Below are 26,200 nucleotides of genomic sequence, written 5' to 3' on the forward strand. Positions count from 1 at the left end.
GATCCCATTAGAGAAGGGTAAATGTAGGGGAAAAAAGAGGAGACCGAGAAGAAGGTAGGATTGTGGTGATAAAGAAGCCTCTCCCTGCCTCCCCTCCCCAACTCACGGCAGTAGTCAGAGCGCCGCCACTCAATGCACACGTTGAATTTGTGACACATAGCCACATACACAGTTAATGCCACACAGGGCTGCTGCACGTATTTGGTGTCTCTGATCCACAGCTCACAGAACGACTCTGGGGTTACCTGGAGCAGACCAACCAGTGAATGCCATCTGCCCACTCCACCAAAGGCTTGAGTTAGTGCCCTGCTGCTCATCCCCAGTGGGGTCAGTTTATGTTGATAATTTTCCTCACTGATTCCCTGGCTCCTTAGGAGAACAGCTACCATGCCAAGTGCCACAGCTCTGTCTCCTCTCCATCCCTCACCTTTTCAAAACTGGACACCCTCATTTCCTTCAGCAAGCCCTCCCTGACTTACCCTCCCCAAGCTGCAGCTAAACCTTGAATTTCAGAGTCCCCATTCCTACTCCAGGTAAAAAGCCAGGACTGTGGACAGAAAGAGCCTCCCCCCATGCTGATCTCCATACTCTGCCCCTAAATCCACTGAGAATTATTGCCTCAACTACATTGATCTCCTTCCTAAACAAATCTGTTTCAACAGATTCAATAAAGTCAACAAGACTTTACTAAGCACCTGCTGTATATAGACATGTAAAAGCCACTACAAACAGTCCCTGTTCTCAAAGAGTTTCCATTCCATTCTATTGATCAGTTCCTAAGCCCTGGACCTGGGTCTAGCTGACATTGTAAAATGATTTTACATTTGTTGGTGAAAATCAGCCCTCTAACAATATAACCACAAAATTCTCAATTCCATTTTGGAGTCAAGAAAACCCAAGTTCAAAGCCAGCCTCAGATATTTAATAGCCGTTTTAACCAGGGAAGTTGCTTGTTTTCCTGTGTTTCCTCAACTGCAAAATATAGATAATAATAGTTCCTACCTCTCAGAATTGTTGTATAATTGAAATGAGATAATAGCTCTAAAATTCCCTTAGCTTGGTGACTAGTACATAGTAGGTATTATATAAATGCTTCTTCCCTTCTCCTTCCCATCTCCCTCTCCCTCTTCCCTCTACACACGTCAGCCAAATCATCACTGGCAAAATTCCCAGAGTATGCTACTCCTATGTACAGTGTGACCACAACCATGACCCTGGGGAAGGGATGGAGCCCTAGCTTCTCTTCTGAACTCCTACTGCCTCTTGGATATGTACAACTGGATGTCCCATAGATAGCAACATATGCAAAACTCAATTTATCTTTCCCCTCCACCTCCAACCCCAAACTTTCCCTTCTTCCTTACTTCTCTGTTATTATCAGTAGTGTGACCATTCTCCTAGTCACATATTTAGTGTCTCTGTTCCACAGATCACAGATTCTGGGGTTACCTGGAGCAGACCAACCAGTGTCTATCATCTGCCCACTCCACCAGAAGCTCACAACCTGATATCATCCTTAACTCCTCCCTCTCTCAACCTCTATATCCAATCTATTGTGAAACCAATTGTACCTTTATAGCATCTCTCCTGTGTCATGGCCACCATCTTAGTGCAGATTTCCATCACTTCTTGCCTGGATTGCAATAGCTTGCTAGTTCGTTATCTTGTCTCAAATCTCTCCTCATTCCTCCATCCTCCCCTCAGCAATCCAAGTGATCTTCCATCAGTCCCTCCATCACCACCATCCCCCATTAAAGTCCAGTAGCTCCCTAATTCCTCATGATCAAATATAAAATCCTGTTTTGCTTTTAGAGCCTTTTGTATATTTAGCCCTTTCCTATATTTCCAGACATTTTATACATTACTTTCTCAACATATTCTATAATCAGGGACATCATCCTCTTTGAGCTTTCTTACACACAATTCTATGCTTTTTCACTATCTCCTGTGACACAAACTCTTCCCCTTTTTTCCTCTGCCATCTTGTTTCCCTGATGTCCTTCAGATCTCAACTAAAGTCACACTCTCTACAACAATGTCTTTTCTATTCCCCTTCCCTTTGAAATGCTTTCTACTTTATTATATGTGTTGTGTGTATATATACACATACATACACACACATCTTACATGCTCATAGTTATTTGAACATTGTCTTCCCCACTAGACTGGGAGCTCCTTGAGGGCAGGGACTGTTTTTGCCTTTCTTTGTAATTCCCAGTGCTTAGCACAGCACCTGGCATGTACTAGGTGCTTAATAAATGCTTGTTGACCTGACTGACATTATCCACAGAACCCCTGGATTAAGTGTCCATGGACTGGGCTGGCAATTCTTTAAGATTTTAAGTTGCAGAGAAGGTGCTGACATATTATTACAAGGCATTTTCTCACCATGGAGTTTTCTATACCAGTGTAAATCACAGGTCCAGTCCTAATCCATAAAAATCTTTTAAAAATTTAATCTCTGAGCTAAAGGGAAGGAATCTTGTCCAACAAGGAATTGGGAAATTGCAGCTCCCTAGAGGTCAGAATAGTATGGAGGATCATGTGCACATTTCTCTACCACCACCACCATCACCACCTCTTTACCAGGATCATTCTCTATAGGACTTTAGAGGGAGCCAGCAAGACCATTAACTATTAGTCTATCTTGCTCCTGCACCAGATCCATCCCATTTCCTGAATCTGGCCTTGAAATTCTGTTACAGAGAACAATATTATTCTCAATGTGTCTCCCAGCTTGGTATGTCTCAACTGAGAACTCTATAGGTCACCAAAAAGGATTCCAGGGGCCATAATGGGACACAGGTCATCTGGGCACAGAACTGGGGTGGGTGACAGATTAAGGGAACAAACTCTCTTATACCCATTGGTCATTTCCTGTCCCTTCCCATTATGATGGGCCCTTCCATAGGAAGAAACATACAAAAGCATGGCAGCTACTAAAGGTGCGGTTGGAGACCATGCGGATACAGGGCGAGCAGTCTGCGGTGGCGCAGGTGTCCTCCCGGAAGCGGAACTGACCCACTGAAGTCAGGGTGCTGGGCAACTGCCAGCTGTCCAGAAAGGGGGTGGGATCTTCAGTTTCTTTCACCACAGTACCATCAGGCAAGGTGAGGTCATTGGCCACATCACCATCACAGATACCTATGGACAAAGCAGAATGATGGGACCCATACCACCTTGGAGAACCTGTATCAGTCAAGGTAGGGATGGTGAGCATCACAGCAAAGAACATGGAGGTCCCGATTCAAAATTCAAATTTCCTGGACCAGTCCCTGTTCTATTCCCAACTCTCTAGTTTTCCACACACATTGGCCCCGGGCCTGATGAGCTCTGGTCACTTCTAGAAAGATCAGCCTCAGACACCTCCAGTTGCTCACTCTAAGGATGACTGTGACCTGGCTAAAATATAGCCCTCTCTGGGGAGGCTGGTCTCCACACTCCAAACCTAGGAGCAACATAAATCCACATTACAATGGTCAGAACAAAGGGCAGTTCTCCTCCAGGTGAGTCTGTTCTCTATCCAAGGCCCACTAACAGATATATCTACTGATTCAACTCCCACTGTGGTTTAAGAAGTCTCCACATCTGAGAAAGAACTGAAAAAGAAGGCTTCTAATACACCACCTTTTATAGTCTATGTCATATGGACCCATTTCTAAATTTTCTCAAGAGCATCTCACTCTTTGGAACAATCTCTTCCTGATTGATGGGATTGGATGTGATTGTGTTTAACTTTTTGTGATTAAAAAAACAGGAAACAAAGGGAGTATCTATTCACTGGGGAATGGCTGAATAAAATGGTATGTGAGTAGGATTGAATTTTAATGCTTGTGAAAAACAAAGTATAGAGAAGACTTCAAGAAAGAGAAGAAAATTTGTACCAACTGATATAAAAAAAGAACAAAACCAAAAGAAATATATATATACTATCCATATTATATACACGTGTGCAGATATGTATGTTATTATATGTGTGTATGTATATATACATACACATTTATATATACGTGTGTGTATATATATACTTTCTATACATACATATATGTATGTATATACAAATATATACATATATATATTTATGGCTAAAATATATATATGTATATCTTATATACATAATCACATTTTATATATATTAACATGGCTAAAAAGAATACTAAAAGCCACCTGAATTCTGATTAAAGACAATGATCATTATTAGTTCCAGAAAATAAATGATGGAAGACACCTTTCTCCTCTTGGTAGAGGGGAAGGATTTACAGGTGCCAAAATACATTATGATGTCAAATCCAAAAGCATGTTTTAAGAACCTTATGTGTGGTAGGCACCACACTAAGTGTTAGAGATACAAAGAAAAGGCAGAAAGCCAGTTTCTCCTCAAGGAACTTGCAGTCTGGTGGAGGAAACAGCTTGCAAAGAGCTATGAGGGAGTAAGAGTAAAATGGAGAAAGTCTCCCAGGGAAGGCACAAGCATCAAGAGGGATGAGCAAAGGCTTCTTGCAGATGATAAGATGTAGGTGGAACCTGAAGAGAGCCAGAGAAGTCAATATCTTAGGCTCAGGGAATGTTGTAAAACTTTGTCAGATGTGGTCACTGAGCTGTTTAATTTTGCTTCAGTATTTTGCTCTGTAACAAGAATGGTTCTTATATGGGAGTTGAGAGTATTAAGAAAGGGCAAAAATAAAGTTTTAAAATTTAAAACAAGAGGTTATATCAAGGCAAAAGGAAAAAAAGAAAATGAAAACTTCTCAAATTAATAAGGTACAAACTGGATGTGGCACCTGTATTGACTCCCTTGGACTCTCAACCCTAAAACGTGAACTTTGTTTCCTGCTCACAGGCTGAGCTCTCTCTGCCTCTGGGTCTTGTCTGTCAGTCCTATCTGGTTCCTGACTCACTCTTTGCCAACAGCCCTTCTGCCCAGCTACACTCTGAGTCGTTGTCTCTCATGGTCTTGTCTGCCCTACAGCAGCCCAAGGATCAGAGAGAGATCATTGCCCTTCCCCTTCTGTGAGCTCCTCCCTGAACATCCCTTTCCAATATTCCCATACCCCCTTGCAGAGGCCCAGAACTCACCACATAGACCTCCACCCACAGATTCCTCAGTTTTTCTAGACTCCACAATCATAAGCCCTGAGCTGTGAAACCACTGGATTTGGATTTGTGAAGGGGTCCGGATCACATACATGTTCCCTGTATCCTCAATCTTAAACCCATGCTGGCTCACTGGTGGCCAAATGGGCCTTGAGTTAAGAGTTACCTAGAAGAGAAGAGAGGCAACAAAACAAAAATTATTTCATCTTCAAATAAAGGCTCACTTGAACTTTCTTTATAATGTTTGTCCTTAAAAAGGAAACTGCTAGAAGAAAGCCCTGACGATAAAGGATTCTCCTTTGGAGATCTGAAAGCCTGAGAGAGAGAGAGAGATCTAACACTGCTAGGAGATAGGGGAATGGGCAAAATGATCTTAGGGGGCTTCTAACCTTAAGGACAATATGGGGGCAGATTTATTTTGTAACCGTGTTAAAAATTATTGAGGCATAAGGAGAGTAGGTAGATAGAAAGACAGCTTCTCAGAGCCTCAGATACCTTCCTATAATTAATCCACTAATTCCAAATCAATCTTCATTGGTGGTGGGAGTAGCCACTCTGATAGCTCCCCATTTTGATGAAATCACAGATATCTGGTGCATTAACATATATTTATCCCAATAAGATTTCCATCTTGGAAGGCTTCCCAAAGATAGGGGTTAAGTAGGGACAGAAGGCAGGAAGAGGAGAAGGTCTTCAGTAGCCATATTACTCCTGGGACTATTGAACAGAATATAAATTGGACTAAGTAATCTCTTAGATCCCTTTCCATTTGAATATGGGTAATAGGAAGAACCTTTTCTGCTTTGGGAAGCAGCTTGTAACACTGGAGTGCTAGACCTGAAGAAGGAAAAATCTGAATTCAGATCCTGCCTCTAGCACTCACTATATGTGTGAACAAGTCACTTAACTTCTCTCAGTCTCAGTTCTTCATCTGTATAACGGGAATAAAATGGGGGATATTACCTCACAGGGTTGCTGTGAAATAACATTTATAAATGTTTTACAAACTTTAAACCACTATGTAAATGTTAGCTATCATTATTAGCTACCATTGAAACCAAAATCTAATCTACAGAAATCCAGAGTGAAAACCGAGCTCCTAAAGACCAGGCTTGTTTTCTTCATTTCAACATATAAGGCAAGTCAAAGGCAACAGAAAAAAAATTAAAGGAAAAAAAATGATGAAATTATAATTCTAATTGATTTTTTAGGATCTGGTCCAACTTGTCTCTGCCTGTCCTTCCTATCCTATCCCCAAGAAGGGATCATCTATCCAGCTTCTGCCTGAAAGCCTCTAGTGAAGGGGATCTGAGGCAGTCCTTTTCATTTAACAGCAATCCTCATGACTAGCCAATTTTTTCTAAAACTGAGTCTAAAGCTGCCTCTGTAATTTCCATCCTATGCTCCTAACCCTGCTCTCTGAGATCAAACAGAGCAAATTTAATCTCACTTCCATAGGGCAGCCCTTCAAATACTTGAAAATTACTATTATGTTTTACATGCATTGTTTCCTCAATTATGTCTGATATAACATGATCTCCAGTCATCTCTCCATCTCTCTATGGGACACACTTCAACTAGTCTCTGTTCTACTTAAAATATGGGGTCTAGAATGGAATACAGTACTCCAGGCAGAGCAGAGAATGGTAAAGTTTAATTAATTAAGATTTCTGTTCTGTTCAATATTTTTAATTTTAAAAAATCTAAAAAGTTATTATTAAAAAATTTAAATCAGTAACTTGGATAAAGACATAGGTAGCACATGGATCAAATGTGTGCATGACACAAACACAGAAGTGGAGCTCTTTATGAAATCCCTCTGATCTAGCAGTCTACTCATAATCCTGTCAGCATAAGAAATAAAGCCAATCTAGCATAAATTATTCTTTTTTTATTTTATTAAATTTATTTTTTATTATAGCTTTTTATTAACACGACATATGCATGGGTAATTTTTCAGCATTGACCCTTGCAAAAACCTGTTCCAACTTTTCCCCTCCTTCCCCCCACCCCCTTCCCTAGTTGGCAGGTAGACCAATACATAGCATGAATTATTCTTAATGAAACCATGGTAAGTCATCACTGTCATTTCTAAATGTTCACACACTATCTCTTTAATAATATATTCTACAATCATACTCATTGATAAATATGAAATTTGTAAATTATCCATGTATACTTTCTTCTGGTTAAAGCAAAGGGGGAAAAATGACAATAGGGAGAATGCTCTGGGCCAGGGAACCCTCTGAGCCAGGAACAGCAATATTCTAGTTCATACCGTCCTGTTGAGCCGATCGATGGTCATTTGATGGGCTAAGTTGGTCACATTCAACATCACTGGGCAGAAAGGAGGCCAGTTTAAATGACCCTACAGAAAAACAACATTGTTAATGACTCACATGAATATAAGAAAAGTCATATGACAAATCAAAAGTGCATTTGACTTGGAGACCAGAGACTTGGGTGGAACACCAACCCTAATATTGATTTGTTATACTGGGTCTGTATCCCAAAGAGATCATAAAAGAGGGAAAGGAACCCACATTTGCCAAAATGTTTGTAGCAGCCTTTTTATAGTGGCAAGAAACTGGAAACTGAGGAAATTGCCATCAGTTGTGGAATGACTGAATAAGTTATAAATGATTTGAACCAGAATTTGAACTCAGGTTTCAACCCTAGTCTCCCCCAAACATTACCATAGGACTCTTCTCCATGGACTCAAACAACTGAAAGTTCTCTAAAAATCACTTGGGGACAGAATGGTATGCACAAATACAGAAGGGGGGAAAGAAGAAAACTGACCTAAACTCTCCTCAGTTATAATAAGAATAGAAACAATAATGATAGCTAGTAGCTATATAATTCTTTAAGGTTTGCAAAGCACCAACAATCCCCCAGAGAATCAAGCCCCAGATTGTTTCTATTTGTCCACAGAATCCATTGTGCTATTATTTCTGGAATTACATTTCCCTCCCAAGGTCCACTTCAACTAGGACAGTATAGGTTTAGCATTACAAAAGTATCCCATCCTTGGGGTCTAACGGAAAGACAGAGCTTTTCCTAAAACATTCTGTTGGGATTTCTCCTATACTCTCTACAACACATTGTATTATATTTATGTACATATACATATATATGTACATATATATATATTTATATGTATATATATATACATATGTATATATGTATATATATACATTACATATCTCCCTCAAGCATTAGAAAAAAGGCAAGATCCTTAAGGTCAGGTACTAATTTTTTTCTCTGTGTGCATACACCCAGTGCTTTGTACAAAATAATAGGGAAGTCAAATTTGAATCTCCAGGTACTCAATAGAATGACATCATAAAAGAACTATAAGCTGTCAAGCTCTCTCATTTCTCAGTTGAAGAAACTGTGGCCCAAAAAGGAAAAATGACTTGACCAAAATCATATAGTTTTATTGAAAAACTGAGCCTAACCTTTCTACTCAAAGTCTACCCATGTTCAACCCACCACACAAACTTGCATCCCTAGTTGTTGTACAGAGTCAGTCCCCCTGCTTCCCAAACCTAGTTCTCCAACGCATTGTGCTTCTAGAATTTTTATTTTGATCTATACCTACAATTATTTCACAGTGGGGAGCTGCCAGTGAGGAAACTCTCTCTGCCAATGAAAACCACCAACTATTCAATCAGTATCATCTGAGCCACTGTGAGAGTAAGTGATTTGCCCAGGGTCACCCAAGCATGCCAGAGACAAGGCTCAGGTCTTCCCAACTACGAGACTAACTCTCTTTCTAACCCATCACAATCATAGCAATAATAAAAATAACTCCCCTACCTACACAGCACTCTTAATTTTACTAAGCTTTTTCATTACAGCTCAGTGAGTCAGATGACAAAACTTTTATTTAAATTCAATTCTACAAACATTTATTAAGTGATTTTCCCCTGGCCAGATACTACTGAAAATATGAGAGGTATATAAACAAAAGTAAAACCATGGAAGGTTTTAAAGAACTTAAATTCTATAGGTAGAAGTGGAAACACCATACACTCAGAGAAGGGAAAATGGTCTAATTGAAGGCAAGAGACAATCTTGATGACTGAGGAAACCAGGAGGAGGCTTTGAGGAGTTATTGACTCATAAACTAAGCCATAAATTAAGGGGATTCTAGGCAACAGAGGTAAGGAGGACAAGGACTGCAGGTATAAGGGATAGTTTGTACAAAATCACAGGGGTGGCAAATAGAATGTGAAGGTCAAGGAAAAGCAAGTAGACCAGGTAGACTGGCCATAAAATATGTGAAGGGAAGCAATGTGAAATAAATCTGAAAAGACAGGTGAGAGCTAGATAGTAGAGGTTTAATTGTCAGGTGGGGTGTCTGGAGGGTTTATTTTGTTTTGTTTTTATTTTGTCCACATAATAATATTTTTTTCAATTACATGCAGAGATAATTTTCAACATTCATTTTTAAAAGATTTTGAGTTCCAACTTCTTTTTTTTCATCCTATCTCCTTCCTACCCTAGACATCAAGCAATTGGATATGGATTATACATGTACAACCATATTAAACATATCGCCACATTGAAAGAAGTATCAAAACAAAAGGGAAAAGCACAAGAAAGAAAAAAATTACAAAAGTAAAAATAGTATGATTTGATTTGTGTTCAAATTCCATTATTCTTTCTCTGGATATAGATAGTATTTTCCATCTTATGAGTCCTTTGTATTAGATCATCATTATTGCTAAGGAGAGCATAGTTGATCATTGCACAAGATCGATTTGGCGTAGGAATATTAAATGGAAGCTATGTAGATTGAAGAAGGGAGGAGACAAGGTGGCTCTTAGGAGGTTGCTGCAATAGTCCAGGAGAGAGGTGCTGAGAATGTGAATTGGGGTGGGGGCTGTGTGAATATGCAGAAGGGAATGGATGGATGTGGGAGATGTGGAGGTAGAAATGGCAAGAGTTGGCAGCTAGTTGTATATGGCGAAGAAGGGAAGAGGGAAGAATGGAAGATAGCTCTAAATTTTCAAGCATGGATGATTGGGAAGGTGGTACTACCCTCTATAGACATAGGGGATTTTGGAGAAAAGACAGAATTAAGGGGAAAGATGATGATCATTTTGTGCATAAGGAAACTGAGATTCAGAGAATAAAAAGGGTCACAAGGAAAGCCAATCAGAGAACACATCAATTGGTTTGCTAGTTGGGTGTTTTGCCCACTCTCTCACTTCCCAAATTCTGCCAAAGGTTCTTGGGCATCCCGGTGGGGGGTGGAACATGGAACAATTACCAGGTTGGCACTTTTGCAGTCGAGGACAAGGACAGTGACCATCTCCTCTGGGCGCTGACTGATGATATAGGAGGCCTCTTTAAACAGGGCCACGTAGCTCCCATCAAAGGTCACCAAGCTCAAGTCAGGAAAAATGGAACACCGACCTACAGGCAGACAGAAGAGACATTCTGGTTAAAGAGATAGTACTGACCTGCCCAGGGAGAGAAAGTCTGCATTTCCTTCCCAGAGAGACCAGGGAAAAGGCTGAACAGTTTCAATAGATATCTTTATGTGCCCCAAATTTGGCTTCTTTAAATCCTGCAGCCCCAAGTTCACTCAGAAAATGGGGGTCTCTTTGGATCCCAGCTTCTCTGCATCTGTGTGATATGTAATGGAACCAGCTCCCTCCCCTCCAGGTTCCTTACTGAAAATCTCTCTCCTCTTCCTTTCCCTCTCCTTTTCTTCCCTTTCTTTTGTTATAATTGGAGCAACAATTGTTTTTTTGCTTGATTTTAATTTATTAAAGACATTTCTGTGAAATGTTAGGGAAGAAAACAATTATTTTTAAGGGAGATAGAGCAAAAAGAGAGTTGATTCTGACTCAGAGAATGTAAGTTTCCATCTAACAAGGTGTTAGATGATTACTAATTACATGATGATGGAGCAAGGTATTTAATTTTTCTGGGCCTTGGTTTCTCCATCTGTAAAATGAAAATGTTTGAAGTTTCTTTTAGTTCTAATTTTATGATCTTGTGATCTTCAATTCCAGGGTAGAGAGGGCATCAGGGGCAGTTCCAGGGACACAGATCACCTCACTTTTCTCAAACAGATCAGGGTTGTTGTATTCTGGCAGGAGATCAATCAAGATGAGGAAAGGTCCCTCCTCCTCAAGCTCCCTTGCTCCCCCCACTTCCTAGCCACTGTCAAGTGAGTACAGCCTGAACATCAGGCCATAGTGGCTACTCACAGGCACATTCCCAGCGGGAGCAGCATCGGTCTCCATCGGCACGCACGGCAAGTCCCAGAACCCCACAAGGAGGGGGTGAGGCACTATATGGGCACTGCTGGGTCTGGTTAACTCGGATCAACTCTCCCTCTACACAGATGTGTCTGACGCATTCACTTTCTATGATGGGCTAAGGTACACAGGGAGAGAGATAAATGGTGTCATTCTCTTGCCAAAATAGAGAGAATCCCTACCCTGCTCTTTTTGGGGTGTGAGAGAGAACCGGAAAGGGGATGCATCCTGCAAGCAGCCCCCACTCTGCCCCAGCTCCACCATCAGTGACCCTTTATCAAGCTTAGGGACTGGGGTAATCGGAGCAGTAGGTGAATTGTGTTTCATTCTCACTTTGAAAGAGTAAAAAAGGAATGAATGAATGAATGAAAATTGTTTTTATGTGTCAACAACTGTGTTAAATAATGAATATTTGAATACAGAAGCAAAGAAAAAAGGGGGAAGGAGTCAAGTCCTGCAGTGGGACCGGAGAGTGTAAGACATCTGAAGTATGCTGGCATGTGCCAGGAAGAACAGGCTCTCGGGGGGTCATGGAAAAGCATACTCCAGTGGGTACATGGGCCCACACCCATGTTTTCACACATAGTGTCCTGATCTAAGGAGCCCAGGATAGAGTGAAACGAGGTTAAATGGGGACAAACTGTTTCTCTGTCTGAGTGGCAATGTGCCCAGGAAAATGCCATGCATGCCAGACATGATGTGAAAGCCCAGGTCATGGAACTTGGGCAGAAGTGAGGAATGTCAGTTTTAGCCCAATCATATCAATGAGCCTGAAAGATTAGGGCAGTGACCCCAAAAGAAAGAAAGCAAATCCCCCAATGTCTAGGGGGAGCTGCATCCCCTGCAGGCAGGATCCAGTGCGAGGTGAGGGCAGGGGGGAAGGCTTTGTAGATGGGGGAGGGATTGAAAGGATGGGTCATTACCCAGACAGCCAAAGGACATGATGAATTACTCACAACACATGACTGGAACGTGGAAGATTCTCTCATTGACATCAAGACTGAGGTAGGAAGCGCCGAGACATCTTCAGCTGGGGCTGACCGCCCGGGCTGTCCTGTGGTGCCCTCATCAGCAGATTCTCCTGGAGGGGGGCGTCCTAGGGTCATCCCGGAGGCTCTGGTCTGGGCCATCGAAGCTGGGAAGTATGATGTCACAGGGGTTGGTGGCGATGAAGATATTCCCGTCACGTTGGTAACAAGGGGGCCAAGGGGGAAGGACGTGGACAGATGTGGCCTGGATGTGGCGCCAGCCCCCTTGGCCCTTGTTCTTGGGGTCACTGGGGACTGCAGTGTGATGGGTAGCTCAGTGACAGCCTGAGGGGATGTGCTATATGGTGTTGTAGGGAGGGGCACCTGCTTGGAGAGAATAGCTCCCTTTTCCGTGGTGCTCTTGCCTGGTGCCCCTGATGCCCTTTGCATTAACATTTCATGGGTCGAGGTCAAGGGTGTGGGTTCTGACTGCAAGAGGGGGGTGGTCAGCCCTAGTAAAGCCGGTGCTGTGACCATGGTCAGGGGTATGTCTTGCCCGGTTGTGTGAACTTGAGTCAAGCCTGAGGTTGGAGGAAGTGTAGAGTGGAAGGCCACAGGGGACAGGGAGGTGGTCCCCGGCACAGACAACTGTGTGTCCAGAGTGGAAACCCCAGATCCTTTGGGGGCAGGGCGACTGGAGACAAGGGTCCATGGAGGAGGTGGGGAGGAATCTGGTAACAGGTGGCTGATCTCTTGGGTACCCAGTGGCGTCCCAGCCTTAGCCAGAGACGCACTGGTGACTGATGGCAGGGATGGCAAAGTTGATTCAGAAATTGGAGAGGGCATGGGTGCTGGTGAGGGCGTAGCAGGTGACTTTGCTGCAGAGAAGGCAGAAGTGACCAGAGTCACAGAGGTCAGCGTCACGGGACTGGTGGCTTCAGTCACTGAGAGAACCGCACCCAAAGGTGGACGGATGATGAGGGTGGTGGAAAACCGACCCCTGACTGAGGAAGTCGAAAGGGTTGTAACCATGGTGTGGCTAGTTTCTGTTTGCCCTGTGGCTTGTGCCATTTCTGGTCTCTGGCTCACAGAAGTTCTGACATGGATCTGCCCCACTGAGGTCTTGCCAACAGAAGGAGGAGAACTGCTGGAACTTGTAACATCCTCAGCCAAGGGAACTCTTGGGGATTCTGTCCTATTCCCTTCCCCAGTTGACAGGGTCATCAGCAATGGTTCCTGAAGCCCTGAAGAAGGTGGGAGTCCCACTGGTGATATCTCAGTGGATACAGCTGTGAAAGGGGGTCTCTTAGAGAGAGCCAGACCAAGGGAGGGCCTCCCCGCTCCTTGCATCATCGTAGTCTTTAGTGGGGAGGGGCTTGGTGTGGGAACAGTCACAGCTTTGGACATCAGATGGGAACTGGGAATTGTGGGGGGCGTCAAGAACCTTGTGGTATTTGGGCTTCCTAGGAAGGTCACTTTTGCTTGAGTTGTTTTTATGGTGGTTGGTGCTGGCGTCCCGGATGTGGAGACAGAGGAGCTGGTGGTTTCTGGAGCTGAGGAGCTGGAAATAGAGGCAGGGGGCAGCTGCACGTCGGCTGGGACCACTGTGGGCCGGTCTGCCATTGTGCGCCACTTCGAGGGAGGGTGACTGGTACCTCCCAAGGTAGACCCAAGTCTTGCCTCCGCTCCTTCCTTGGTGGTTGCCTGCAAGCTTGAAGTTGTAGTAAGGACAACAGCCGTGGCCCTGGATGATGGGTGGGCCAGGGAGAAGGTAGCCATGGGGAGGACTGGGGGGCTGGTGGGTGTCCTAAGCCCGGCCACGGCTGGGGACATCTCTGGGGTTCGAGATTCCTCTGGGGACATCAGGTCTCGCTCAGGAACCTGGGTCTTCACACTGAGCAGGGGCCCTGCAGACTCAATACCTAAAATACAGATAAGGGAAGAAGCTCAGTTGGTGGCCCAGCGGTCCATTAGCTGGTCAGTTCCAGAACTGACATTTGTTTGGCTCTGGGACTGGTCAGTCTAGTCTCTTCCCTAGGAGTGGGAGCTCTCCCAGGACATGGCCCTCACACTGGGGCCTCCCCAGGAGCAGGACTATGCCTTTCTTCCCTCTGCAGTTGGAGGCCTGCTACAGGGACAGGGTCTGGCTCCTGGTAACTGTCCACCTCAGAGCCTCCAAAGAATCATCTTCTTCCCAGGTCAGTTTAGAGGCTTTCAGCATCTTGTATGACCCTGGCTTCCTACCCATGGGCCTGTCTGAGACAATATGACTTTTCCAGACCTTTCTTAGGGGATAGAGAGAGATTCCAAACTCTCCAAGTCCACTCATAGGGGCTCAGACTTAGGCTCTGTGAACATATAGTGACCTGTGTCCATCACTCATCCTATAGGGCACAGAGAAATCTATGAAGCACGTGAGAATGACAAGAAACCTGGCCACGTACAGTCCTCCAAGTAGACACATTTCTGAGTGATTTCATCCAGGACCATGGCAATGGGACAAACAGGGACACAGCCTTCAACCCTGCAGAAACAATGAAAACATTGTATTCCATGCAGGTTTATTCCTCCAAAAAGCCCCAACTCAATTTTCTTAACAAGTATGCATGTATGTATAGCCCTCATTCTCGCCTGTCTATAAATGGGCACAATCGGGTATATGTGGGCACCCTGAGACCCCTCTGCTGCCATCCCCCAGGTGGCTCACTCCTGTGCTCTGGTAAAACTTTCTCACCTGGGGACCTCCCAGCAGCTGACTCCTTGAGGATCCCGGCACGTTTGGAAGCAAGGGCTGGCACAAGCATCATAACGCCACTCACAGGTGGGGAAGGAAGTCCCTAGTGACCTGGTATCTGGGAAAATAAATCATGCTCACAAACATATCTCAGGTGATCAATGATGATAGACTTGGTTCTTCCAAAGGTTCAATGTTCCAAGGCAATCCCAATAGATTTTGGATGGAAAACGCCATCCACCTCCAGAGAAACTAAATATAAATCAACATATACTATATTTACTTTTATTTTCTTTTTCTTCTGTTTTTTCCCTTATAATTTTTCTCCATTGTTCTGATTTTTCTCTCTCAACATGATTCATAAGGAAAGATATAAAAAATGAATGCACATGTACAACAAAAATGTAACTGGGGAAAATAAAAATTTTAAATAAATAAAAAGAAAAAAGAAATTTAAAAAAGAAAATACAAATAAACATATCAGATGCCCACCATATACACAGTCCTGGGCAAGACAGCAGTGGGGGAGGCAGAGATTCAAATTCTTTCTTCAAGGGCCCAGGCTGGTTGGGAAGCCCAGACACATAAACATGAGAGAGATTCCAAAATCTAGAAGTAATATAGATTCCTTGGGGCTTTTTTTGCATCTTTAGGACCTAGAACAGTACATGTTTAACAAATGTTTGTTGAAGCTTGACCCCTTTAGAAAAGGGTATCAGAAAGCTTCAAAGTGAACAGCTGTATTCCTTGGTCAGAAATCAGTCCCCTTTCTACTCTGAATATACAATAAAGTCCCACTCACAACAGCTGGAAATTTGACACACAGGACATCTGCCTGGCTTAAATCCCAGGCAAGTCCAATTATGAAAATGGAGGGGAAAGGAAGAAAGAGGACCCCAGACCACTTTCCCTGAATGTTCTTTGTCCGTGTAAGGGATCATTGCCATCCTGGACCTTAGGGTAACGAGATGAGGTTCTAGCATGACACAGGAAAAGAAACCTTACAATCACCTGATAGCCTTCACCCCTTTGGTTAGGGAAGGTTTCATATTTGTTTGTTTTTTTATATTTGATCAAATAATTTCTCTGAACTCAGTGACAATCTATAAAATGGGAACATTAATTGCATGTGCTACACTTGCCTCATAGGATAATTTTGAAGGACACCTTAAAGTTCTATAGGAATATGATCTCTTCTAGTGAAAAGCTTCACAAGGAAAAAGAAACATCCAAAGCAGGAAAAACTATGGAACCCACATATACAAAAATCTCAAGTATTAGGAGTTAGAGAGAAACAGTATAGTGTGGTGGCAAAAGCATGAATTCCAAATCAGAGGAGTTGATTCCAAATCCCAGCTGTTCCAATCCCAGCTCTTTGGCTACCTCAATGAGTCTGTTTCCTTACCTATAAAATGAGGGAGTTAGGACAAGTGATCTCTGAGACTCCTGCTAGCTTTAAATCCTAATAACCTACAATTTGCAATGCCCGCTAACGCAACAACAAAAGGTGCTCAATGGGTGTAGAAAATAAAAACAAAATTGGCAGGGTTTCTCCAATCCCCTCCAGAAAACAAACAAGGTGGATAGAAGCAGGGATGTCCAGTCCTTAGGAAGATGAGTGCCTCTATGGGTAAAACTTACATCAAGACAGTTGTCACGATCCCCATTAATTTTTTTCTTCTGTTTAAACCCCTCTGGGGCTTCAACTGACCAATGCTTGTCTCATCTCTCTCAAGTAATTGACCCTGACCTCATGTCATGACTTCAAAGTCCTTCCCCAGCCTAGATATTCTCCAATGGATGCTCTCATGAACCTACCACTCCAGATGTGGTCTGACCAAGACCTTGTCGGATACTTTGTTTTGTGCCTTTCTAAAGCACATATAGCTAGAATGCTTGTCCTGTGGTCAGGAGAATCTGAATTCAAATCCAGTCTCAGATGCCAGCTAGCCTGGGCAAGTCACTTTATCCAGTTTGCCTCAGTTTCCTCATCTGTAAAATGAGCTGGAGAAGGAAATGACAAACCATTCCAGGATCTTTGCCAAGAAAACCCCAAATGGGGTCACAAGGAGTCAGAAATTACTGAAACAACTCAACAACAATAAAAAACAAAGCACTCATCACTTAAAGTGGTATATTAGTTAACGACAACACTTGAATATTGGCAGGATATAAACTCAGTGCCTTGGAGACTATTTTACTCACAATAGATAAGAGCTAATGAATTGAACACATTTCTTTCACTAAAGGTTTTTAAGCAGATGAGAAGCACTTTGGGCAGCAGAAAACAGGGGTGTGGACAAATGGAATGATAGGTAAACTTTCCTGTAGGTGGCAATGGTTAGGAAATAAGAGACCATGGGGAAATGAGAGGGAAGGGGAGCAGTTTTGGAGATATCTCAGGAGTGGGGAGTAGATATGAGACTTTATTTTCTCAGATCCTGTTTTGCCATGGCTCCTATGAGACATAGTTCCTAATTGGGACTTTCTGAGTTAATAGGTCTGGCATGTGTACCCATCAGCAAGAAATCCAACCTGGCCTGGTCCTGTGTCGTTTTCCCAATACCTCCCCCAGAGGCTGTTTTATTTTTAGATAGGGTAGTGATATCCATAAGCCAAGCCTTTCTGTGCAAAGGAACCCCCAAGACATCCAGGATGGGGAAGGATTTTGAAGTCATGACATGAGCCCCTTTATCTCCTATGCAGCAGGCAAATTATCGATCACTAAAGCCAATGAACATCTCACCTGCCCCCCACTCACCACAGCATAAAAGGGTTGGGAGGCTTTTACTAGCATAGACAGAGACAGACTCTTTATCACACCTTAACCCTTCTCCCCACTTTTGCCCAGACTCTGGTAGCCCTAAACAATCCTTCCTGTCTCCAATCAATCCACCATGCCCCTACCCAAGTGATCTGAAGGCATAATTATAATCAAATACTCCACCTCTAAAACTTTCAGTGGTACCTCATTTCCTGAAAAATAAACTCCAAATCCTGGTATTTAAAACCATCATAGCTCCAGTCTATTTTACAGAACTTCCCCTCATAGTCCTTCTGTTTAACTAAATTGGACCATTTCTTCCTGATTCTTGTCCCATCTCTATTTCTTTGCTTATTGTAGTCTCCCACACTTAAAAGAGGCCTTCCTCATCTGAGACTGCCACCATCTCTCTCTTTTCTTTCATACCCTAACCCAGAGGCTAACTCCTCCTGAAATCTTCCGTGACTCTTCCCCTCCCCTTGCTGAAAGATGAGCTTTTGCTCTCTTTTCTTCTGCTCTCTTTCCATCACCCTCATCCCTTCTCACCCTCCCTCAGAACCTGGACTTTATCCCTGAATCTCCCAGACCCAATAGGCAAGCTTTTCCTCTATCTGGCTGGGGTCCAGACCTCCAAGCTGATTCCCCACTGTCTCTTCATCATGGCCCAGCAGGGTTCCTTCCTAACTCCATTTTGCAGTACTCCCTCTATATGTTGTCTTCTCCTATTAGAATATAAATTCTTTGAGAACAGAGATTCTTTTGTTTGTGTGTATTTGTACTTATCACAAACCCTGAAACATATTATGTATTTTATAAATTCTCTATTCATCCATCTATCAATGCATTTATATCTATTTATGTATCTCAGTATGTCTGTATTTCAATATCTCTCCATGTGTTTCTATGTCTCTGTTTCTGTCTCTGTCTTCATCTGTTTCTTTCTGTCTCTATCTCTCTATTCTTTGCTCTGTCTCTCTGCTTCTCTGTGTGTCTCTCTGTCTCTATCTCTGTTTCTCTCTCCCTCTCCCTCCTTCCCTTCCTCTTTCTTCCTCCTTCCTTCCCTCTCTCTTCTTCCATCTCCCTCCCTCTCCCTCCCCCTCTCTTGTCTCTCTTTTCCTCTCTATATGTCTGTCTCTTTGTCTCTGTCTCCTCTTTCTCTCCACACAAAAACCATGTATCTCTCCACACTTTTCATACTCCTGATCACATCATAATTATTTTGTATTTGTCCTTTTTCTCATCAAATTGTAAACAAATCATGAGCAGAAGGCCACGTTCCATCTACCTGTATATTCCCAACACCAAGAACATGGCCTTAAAGAGAAGCTTCATTAATATCTGCTGAATAGGTCTCACCTATGAGCTTCAGGAGAGTAGCAAGCCGGAACTGCTCTGTGTGCTGGTACTTCTGCAGGATGGGCACTGGGCCTGAGAGGCTGATGAAGGAGCCAGGCTCATTGAAGGACTCCAGAGCATCATAACCAGGGAGCCAAGTGCTACGGTGGATGATGAATGTGGCTCGCTTATGGAACCCTTCACTCCGCTCCCACTTGGCCAGGGACAGAGACCCATTGTTGGTCACATGAAGGAAGTAATTGGGTCTGTCGGCGGACTCAAAAGACACCAAGTCAGAATCTACAAATAACCATAGCCCTTGGGGCTTCAGGGTGGGTAGAAGAGGAAGATATTGAGGCATTTAAGCCTTGCCTAGACCAGGGGCAATGCTAGGGAAAATCCTTAACCATTCAAGCCTGGTCAACCAACTAATGACCAGGAATCAATGACTTGACTTTTGCATGAAGCAGGCTCTGCTTCTTCTTGCCCTTCATCTCATATTCACTTTTCATTTTCTCACTCAAGGTTGAGGAGAACAGAAAAAACAAATGTTCTTTAAGATCTATGGAGAACACATTGAAATTAATGGATAAAGCAATGCCTGAGGATTCATTGGATTCCAGTTTTTCTGCTTTCTCTATCTTCCATGACCCCAGATAATCTACACATTGGATTATCTACAATATTGGAACCATCCTATTTCAGAACAGAAACAAAATTCGGAAGATATCTAGTATAAGCCACAGGTCATCAGCAATACATATATATATATATATATCAATATATATATATCAAGAAAGTTGATCTTCTAACATATATATATACATACAAATATATAATATATATAAATATATATTAGAAGATCAACCTTCTTGATATAGATATAGATATAGATATAGATATATAAAGATCAACCTTCTTGCTATCCTCCTACCATGACAGGAGAGAGGATTCTTACCATGGGCCTTGGGCTTGTACACTGAAGATGTCAGCAAGAAGTTAATGGTGTCTTCAGGACCCACATTCTCATGAAGAGCCAGGACAACAGCACCACTTGCTCTTCTCACAGTCACCCGGGTGCCACCAGGTACATAGCTGACCAGTTGATAAGGTCCCTTGCCTAAAGCTGGAGAGAGACTTCTGGGTCATCCACACCACCATACTATGTGGTCTTCTTCCTTTCTTCTGATATCAAACTTGACCATACTTTTCAGCTCCCTACTGACACAAGATTCAACTATACCCATGGGTAAAGGGTTCAAAGAGGTATCAGACATTCGAGCCAGTTATCTACCAACATTTCCATCATTACTTCTTGGGAAATTGAGGGGAATGACTGAACAAGATGTGATGCATGGGTGTGCCATAAGAAATGATGAGCACAATAATTTTAGAAAAAATATGTTAAGATTTGCATGAAGTAAGGAAGAGCAAGGTGAGTAGAACCAGGAGAACATTGTTTACAGTAATAGCAATGCTGTTTTAAGAACAACTTTGAATGATTAAGTCATTTTAAATATCATAAATATACAGATTAAAAATAAAGGACATATGAAAAGAGAAATTATCTGTACCCCAAGAGAGAATAAATAGAAGTATCTATATATAATAACATATGTACATGCACATACATTTATTTACATACCTAAATACATATATATCTATGTATATATAGATATAAATATCTATATATACACACATATACCTACTTGTGTCTAATGGCAGCCATCTCTGGGGGCAGGGAAGAAAAAAAGGGGGAAAAAGAAATTTACATGATAACTTTGTTGTATATTTGGAGGGAATAGCAAGTTGTAAGTGGTAGATTTGCAGTTTTATATGCAATCGTCTTTTTTATTGTAGTGTGTTATGGAAATGCTTGTTTTGTTCCTTTAATTAAAAATAAAGAAAAATAAAATGGAAATCCAATGAATTTCATCAAACAAAAAAAAAAGAAAAAGAAAAAGAAAAGAAATAGAAGTAGCCTCTTAGAAGCTATCCTCTTACCTTAGTAAGGAGGAAATCCCAGAAAGACTATTCTGACCCAAACTTCAGCCAGATTTACATTACCCTTCACCTGAATCATTATAATTACCCCTTATCTAGGCTTCTCTGGTCTCTCTCTTACAAATGCTTCTCACACATGCCCAAGCAAACTCCATAATACACAGCTCTGATCACATCACGCACACACACACACACACACACACACCCCTTAGAAAGACTCCCAGCTCTGTCTGTGGGTTAAAGTCCAAACTTCTCATCTGCCTGGTACTCAAGAGCCCTCTGTGATGTGATTCTACTATAATTTTCTAGTCTCATAACTCATTGGTTTCCCTCATGTAACCTATACTCCAACAAGATTATTCAACATGAGCTGAGCCCACTATTTTTCCCAATGCCACGACTTGGCTCACATTATCTCCTCCAGACCTCTCCCCATCCTTAGAAATCCCATTCAAATGCAACCTCCTCCATGAAGCTTTTACTCATTCCCCTCAACTGAAAATGATCTCTTTCCTCTGACTCTTTCCCCCTCTCTCTCCTTACCCTAAACACTTTAGACCTTTTAGGTATACTTGTAACTCTGAAAGTGAGTGCCATAGGAAGGTGATAGGTAGTGTGGTGGATACTATTGAATCTAAAATCAAAAAGAGCTAGCCCTGGTCCTGGAATCAGGAGGACCTGTGTTCAAATCTAGCCCCAGATATACACTAGCCATGTAGCCCTGTGTAAGTCACTTAACCCTATTGCCTCCAAAACAAAACAAAACAGCAAGAGTTGCATTAAAATCCTGCTTCATATATTTACTAGCTGGACTCTGGGCAAGTAACTCAATTTTTTGATAACTCAGGTATCTCATCAATGGTCTCCAAGTACCTTTTAGCTCTGAATCTGTGACACTATGTTGTTTCCTCCTTCCCTTCCATTGAAATCCCTCAGATGGATTGAGCCCAAAGAGGGGGCTCAGTTGAAGAACCCTAGGATTTCAGTACTCTCAGAAGAAACTCCAGGGTCCCAGTGCTCACTGACCTGAATAGTGAGAAACTCCCACATATATAAGATGCCAGATCATTTATTAATAACCAGACCCAGACTCTCTGTAGATAGAATAGCAGAGTCCCATCGAGATGACCAACCCCTTCCTGTCAGGATCTGGCAGGGAACCCCTCAGAAGTCCTAATGGCAGCTTGCTCACTGGCAGGATCTAGCACGTGCCAATGTTCCAAGGGTAACCTGATCCCAGCCCCACATCCTAAAACATGGCTCCTTGTCCTAGAACGTCCTCTGAAAAGATATCCTATCCTACAACCTCTAAGCGGAGACCAGCTCTTCTACAGCTACCTCCTGATATGGTGCCAAATCCCAAAATGCAATGTGGCTTTGAGAATTTAGCATCAGTATAAATGGACAGGAAAGCAGGATTAATTCCCTTGGGTTTTTGTCCATCCTACTTTTAGCCAGAACCCACACCAGGAAAGGGCACTCACTTCCTGTACATTTCTCCCATAGGTGTGTTATAACCTACTTATATTGCCTCAAGAGAGCTGATTATTAAATATGAAATATAAATATAAAAATGCATTTACACTGCACAAATCAGCATATGCTACAAATTAGTGTTTGGTTTATTGTTTTGTTGATTGACCTAGACTTAAGAAACTAATGGAAAAAGTTAATAATATAAGTTTAACATTTTTAGAGAAGTAATTGTTAAATGTTTATCAGCATACACTTGATTGTTCCCCAGATGAAAAGAACTTGGTTCAAAGTATCAACTAGTGATCAAGGAGCCTTCTCCTCATCATGGTACCTGAAATTCCACCACTGATGATTCTTTCCTTGGGGACTTAAGGCTCTGCAATTTCTAAAAGCTTCCTGTTTACTATCAAGAATTAAAGCTCAACTTTACTTGTGTCAGAAACTCTGAGCAATTTTGGTGTGAACTTTATACCCTCTCCTCAGCCTAATATTTTAAAGAAAAGAAAATAACTACTATTACTAAGGGAAGTAGTCATAATGAAATGAAATCATCAAAAGAAATTGAACCCTAAAGATCCCTAAGTTAACAACAGTTGAATTAATTAAATTATCTTCCCACTCTCCATTTCCTATCATGTTAGTGGAATACTTTTAGGCATAACAAAAGGTTGGAAAGGTTGGGTAAAGACCAAATAAGAAAGAAGTACAGAAAATGGAAGAAGGTCACAAACATTGCTATGACTGGCTTCAACAGTTTTCTGAGAATTTAGTCCTGATTCTGCTTCAGACATACAAATGATCAGAGCTGAGGGTATTCCCTGATTAATAAATTTGATAGTCATCTTGTTGGGTATTATTTTTATATTGGGTCTTTAGCCATGGATGGAATTCTCTCTCTGTCTCTGTGTCTTTCTCTTTCTCTGTCTTCTCTCTGTACCTCTTTTTTTCCTCTTCTCCCTCTCACTCTTCTCTCTCTCTTACACCCATAAAAATATGAGGATATATGCACATATATGAATTTTTAGAAACATAACCATAGCAATTCAAATATCTACATTCATAAATACCTGCTTGGACATGCAATATACATTTTAATTTGATTTGATTATGTTTCATATCAAAAAGTGATTATCAGTATGAATCATAGTCCAGTAATCCCCAGAAGTATAGATTTCCATTCATAAGTGATTATCCCTGAGGAATACTCACAGCATGAAGCCTCATGCTCCAGGTCCAATAACTGAAGCATTTTAGGGATGGTGTTTTTCACAAATCTGATTTTGTTGTTGCTGTCGACTGATGCTGCTTCTGAGTGAGCTTCCTTCATCAGGGATGGGGGGGACAGGAGATGGGGATGGGAAGCAGCACCTGGATCACTGACCCGGATAAACTTAAACTCCTCTTCTTAATCCCCAGCATAGGAAAGAGGCTAGATGGACTCATCAGCCTGAGCCAGACCAGGATGGAGCAGGATATAACACCAGCATGATCCAGACAGGCTGGCAATGACCCTGGGCACTTTAGACATTGACCATGAGCAAATGTCCTAATAGGATTAAACTTCCAGTCATACCCCACCCCCAATAGCTATAGGTAAGAGACAGTGCTGGAACTGTCCAGCCCTCAAAGGTGCTGCTGCCACCCCTGGGTACAACTCCATTTTAAGAGGACACTCGAGGGAGCTGTCCACTTTCCTGTTTGTCCTCTGTTCTTTAAATTCCATTTGTCTTACCTTTGTTAAAATAGTCACAGTCATAAGCTAAAAAAAGAGAAAAAGAGAGAGATTCTTCAGAGTCCCTTCCATGGGAACAGTTTCTAGGAAAGGGTCTCAGGATGGGCAAAGTGAACATTCCCCTAAACTCCTCAGGTCTCAGAACATAGGGTCTCAACTCTGCAAATTTTATCATCAAGAAAATGGGACTGTTTAGTGAACAGAAAGGGAGATGGGAGAAGGATGTAAAGGTCATTCAAATGTTTGAAGAATTGTCATGTTGAAGGGGGATTAAACTTTTTTACTTTTTCTCTAAATAAGGAAGAACTTCCACACACTGTATGCCATATATATATAGTATATATTATATACTATATATATATGGCATACAGTATTTAATAAATACTTGTTGATTGATTTATCAATGGAGTTAAAAAGCAGTTGGATTTTAACTCAGGATAAATGATTTTTATTCAGTACAGATGAAAATCTATAATCTTTCAGAGCAATGCAAAAATGAAATGCTGCCTTGTTAGGAGTGAACTTCCCATGTTCGACAAGCTCAGACAGAGGCTGTTAGGAAAGCTGTAGAAAGAGGGGTTTGTTGCCTCAACTAGGAACTCTCAAGGCTCATTCAAGCACAAATCATCTATTTGAATTCAAATCTAGAAGAGACTATCCGAACTCTGGGCACCCTCTAGTGGCCACAATAGGGCACCACAGCCATTCAAGGAAGTGGTCAATCAATTTGCATTTATTGTAACAGGGCCACACTGGATGAGGGGAAATTTCAGATTAGTAATCTGAGGGCCTGCTCTGTACAAAGAATTGGTCCTAGAAAAATGGAGCACAGAAGGAAGTCACTGGTGGCAATGCAGTCCTGACCAATGAATGTGCAAACAGGAAAGCCTTCAAGGGCTTTCTGGACCCTTGATACCTCCCCAAATATACCTGAAAATCAATGCATTTATGGAGGTGAAGGTGATTTATTATCATTCCCAAAGCCCTGGGTTTTAATGCTGCATCCACCTGTATGCACATGGTTGTATGATCTTAGCCTCAGTTTCCCCATCTATATAATGTAGGGATATTAGATAATCCCCATGGATTTTCTTGGCTCAATTTATGATTTCAATAGCCCCCTGTCCCTCCCCTCCCAAAAAAAAAAGAAAAACTTTGGTATACATGAGTTTCAGGCAGCACTAGGAGTCGATTCTTGTTTCCTTGGAGCCACCCTTTACAGATGGGTTAAGAACCCAGAAAGGAGAGGATTTGCCCAGTGCAGACACTCACGGCAGAGGCGGGGGGAGCGCCAGTCAATGGCAACCCCATGCTGGCAGCACTGGTGGGCATAGGCAGATAAGCTTGTACACAGGCATTCACAGTCTCCCCCTCGACTACAGCCACATGTGTCTGTCAAGCAATTGGAATAAAACCAGGTGACATCCACCTGAGGAGCACACATAAAAAAAAAAAAAAAAAAAAAAAAAAAAAAAAAAAAAGGACCAAAGTAGAAAACATTAATTTGGATTCTCTGGGACAGCCACCAAAGGCAGCAGGAAGAAAGAAAGGGGTGAAGGAGTGGGAGAGTTAAAGAACTCCTTTAAGGCAGCTGATGACAAGGAGGCAGACTCGGGGGCCACCTGGAGGAAAGAACCACAGTTACTCTGAAATTAAAAAAAAAAAAAAAAAAAAAAAGGAGCTGTCCAGGATTTGGCAGCCAAGAATCTGAGACTGAGAAAATTAATCCAGAAAACCCAGCTCTCTTTTTCTGACAAATGATCTATTGGTTCCAAGGGTCAGAGACTGACACTATGACAAGCTGTTCACAGA

At 42.2% G+C, this 26,200-nt stretch overlaps 1 protein-coding gene across 1 annotated transcript in view; it reads right to left on the reverse strand.

The window, feature by feature from the left end:
* Window positions 1–26,200, reverse strand: part of OTOG (otogelin) — a 98,520-nt gene that overhangs the window by 20,163 nt on the left and 52,157 nt on the right. The window contains exons 30-42 of the mRNA XM_031943555.1: window positions 25,661–25,817; window positions 24,389–24,415; window positions 20,135–20,302; window positions 19,198–19,476; window positions 15,078–15,195; window positions 14,788–14,867; window positions 12,332–14,265; window positions 11,325–11,493; window positions 10,376–10,521; window positions 7,373–7,462; window positions 5,077–5,260; window positions 2,924–3,144; window positions 107–245 (exon numbers count right to left, since the gene is read on the reverse strand). Coding sequence (XP_031799415.1) covers window positions 107–245; window positions 2,924–3,144; window positions 5,077–5,260; window positions 7,373–7,462; window positions 10,376–10,521; window positions 11,325–11,493; window positions 12,332–14,265; window positions 14,788–14,867; window positions 15,078–15,195; window positions 19,198–19,476; window positions 20,135–20,302; window positions 24,389–24,415; window positions 25,661–25,817 — 3,712 coding nt within the window. The remainder of the gene's footprint in view (window positions 1–106; window positions 246–2,923; window positions 3,145–5,076; window positions 5,261–7,372; window positions 7,463–10,375; window positions 10,522–11,324; window positions 11,494–12,331; window positions 14,266–14,787; window positions 14,868–15,077; window positions 15,196–19,197; window positions 19,477–20,134; window positions 20,303–24,388; window positions 24,416–25,660; window positions 25,818–26,200) is intronic.

The sequence above is a fragment of the Sarcophilus harrisii genome, chromosome 6 (genome assembly GCF_902635505.1).
Source record: "Sarcophilus harrisii chromosome 6, mSarHar1.11, whole genome shotgun sequence".
Classification (NCBI taxonomy): domain Eukaryota; kingdom Metazoa; phylum Chordata; class Mammalia; order Dasyuromorphia; family Dasyuridae; genus Sarcophilus; species Sarcophilus harrisii.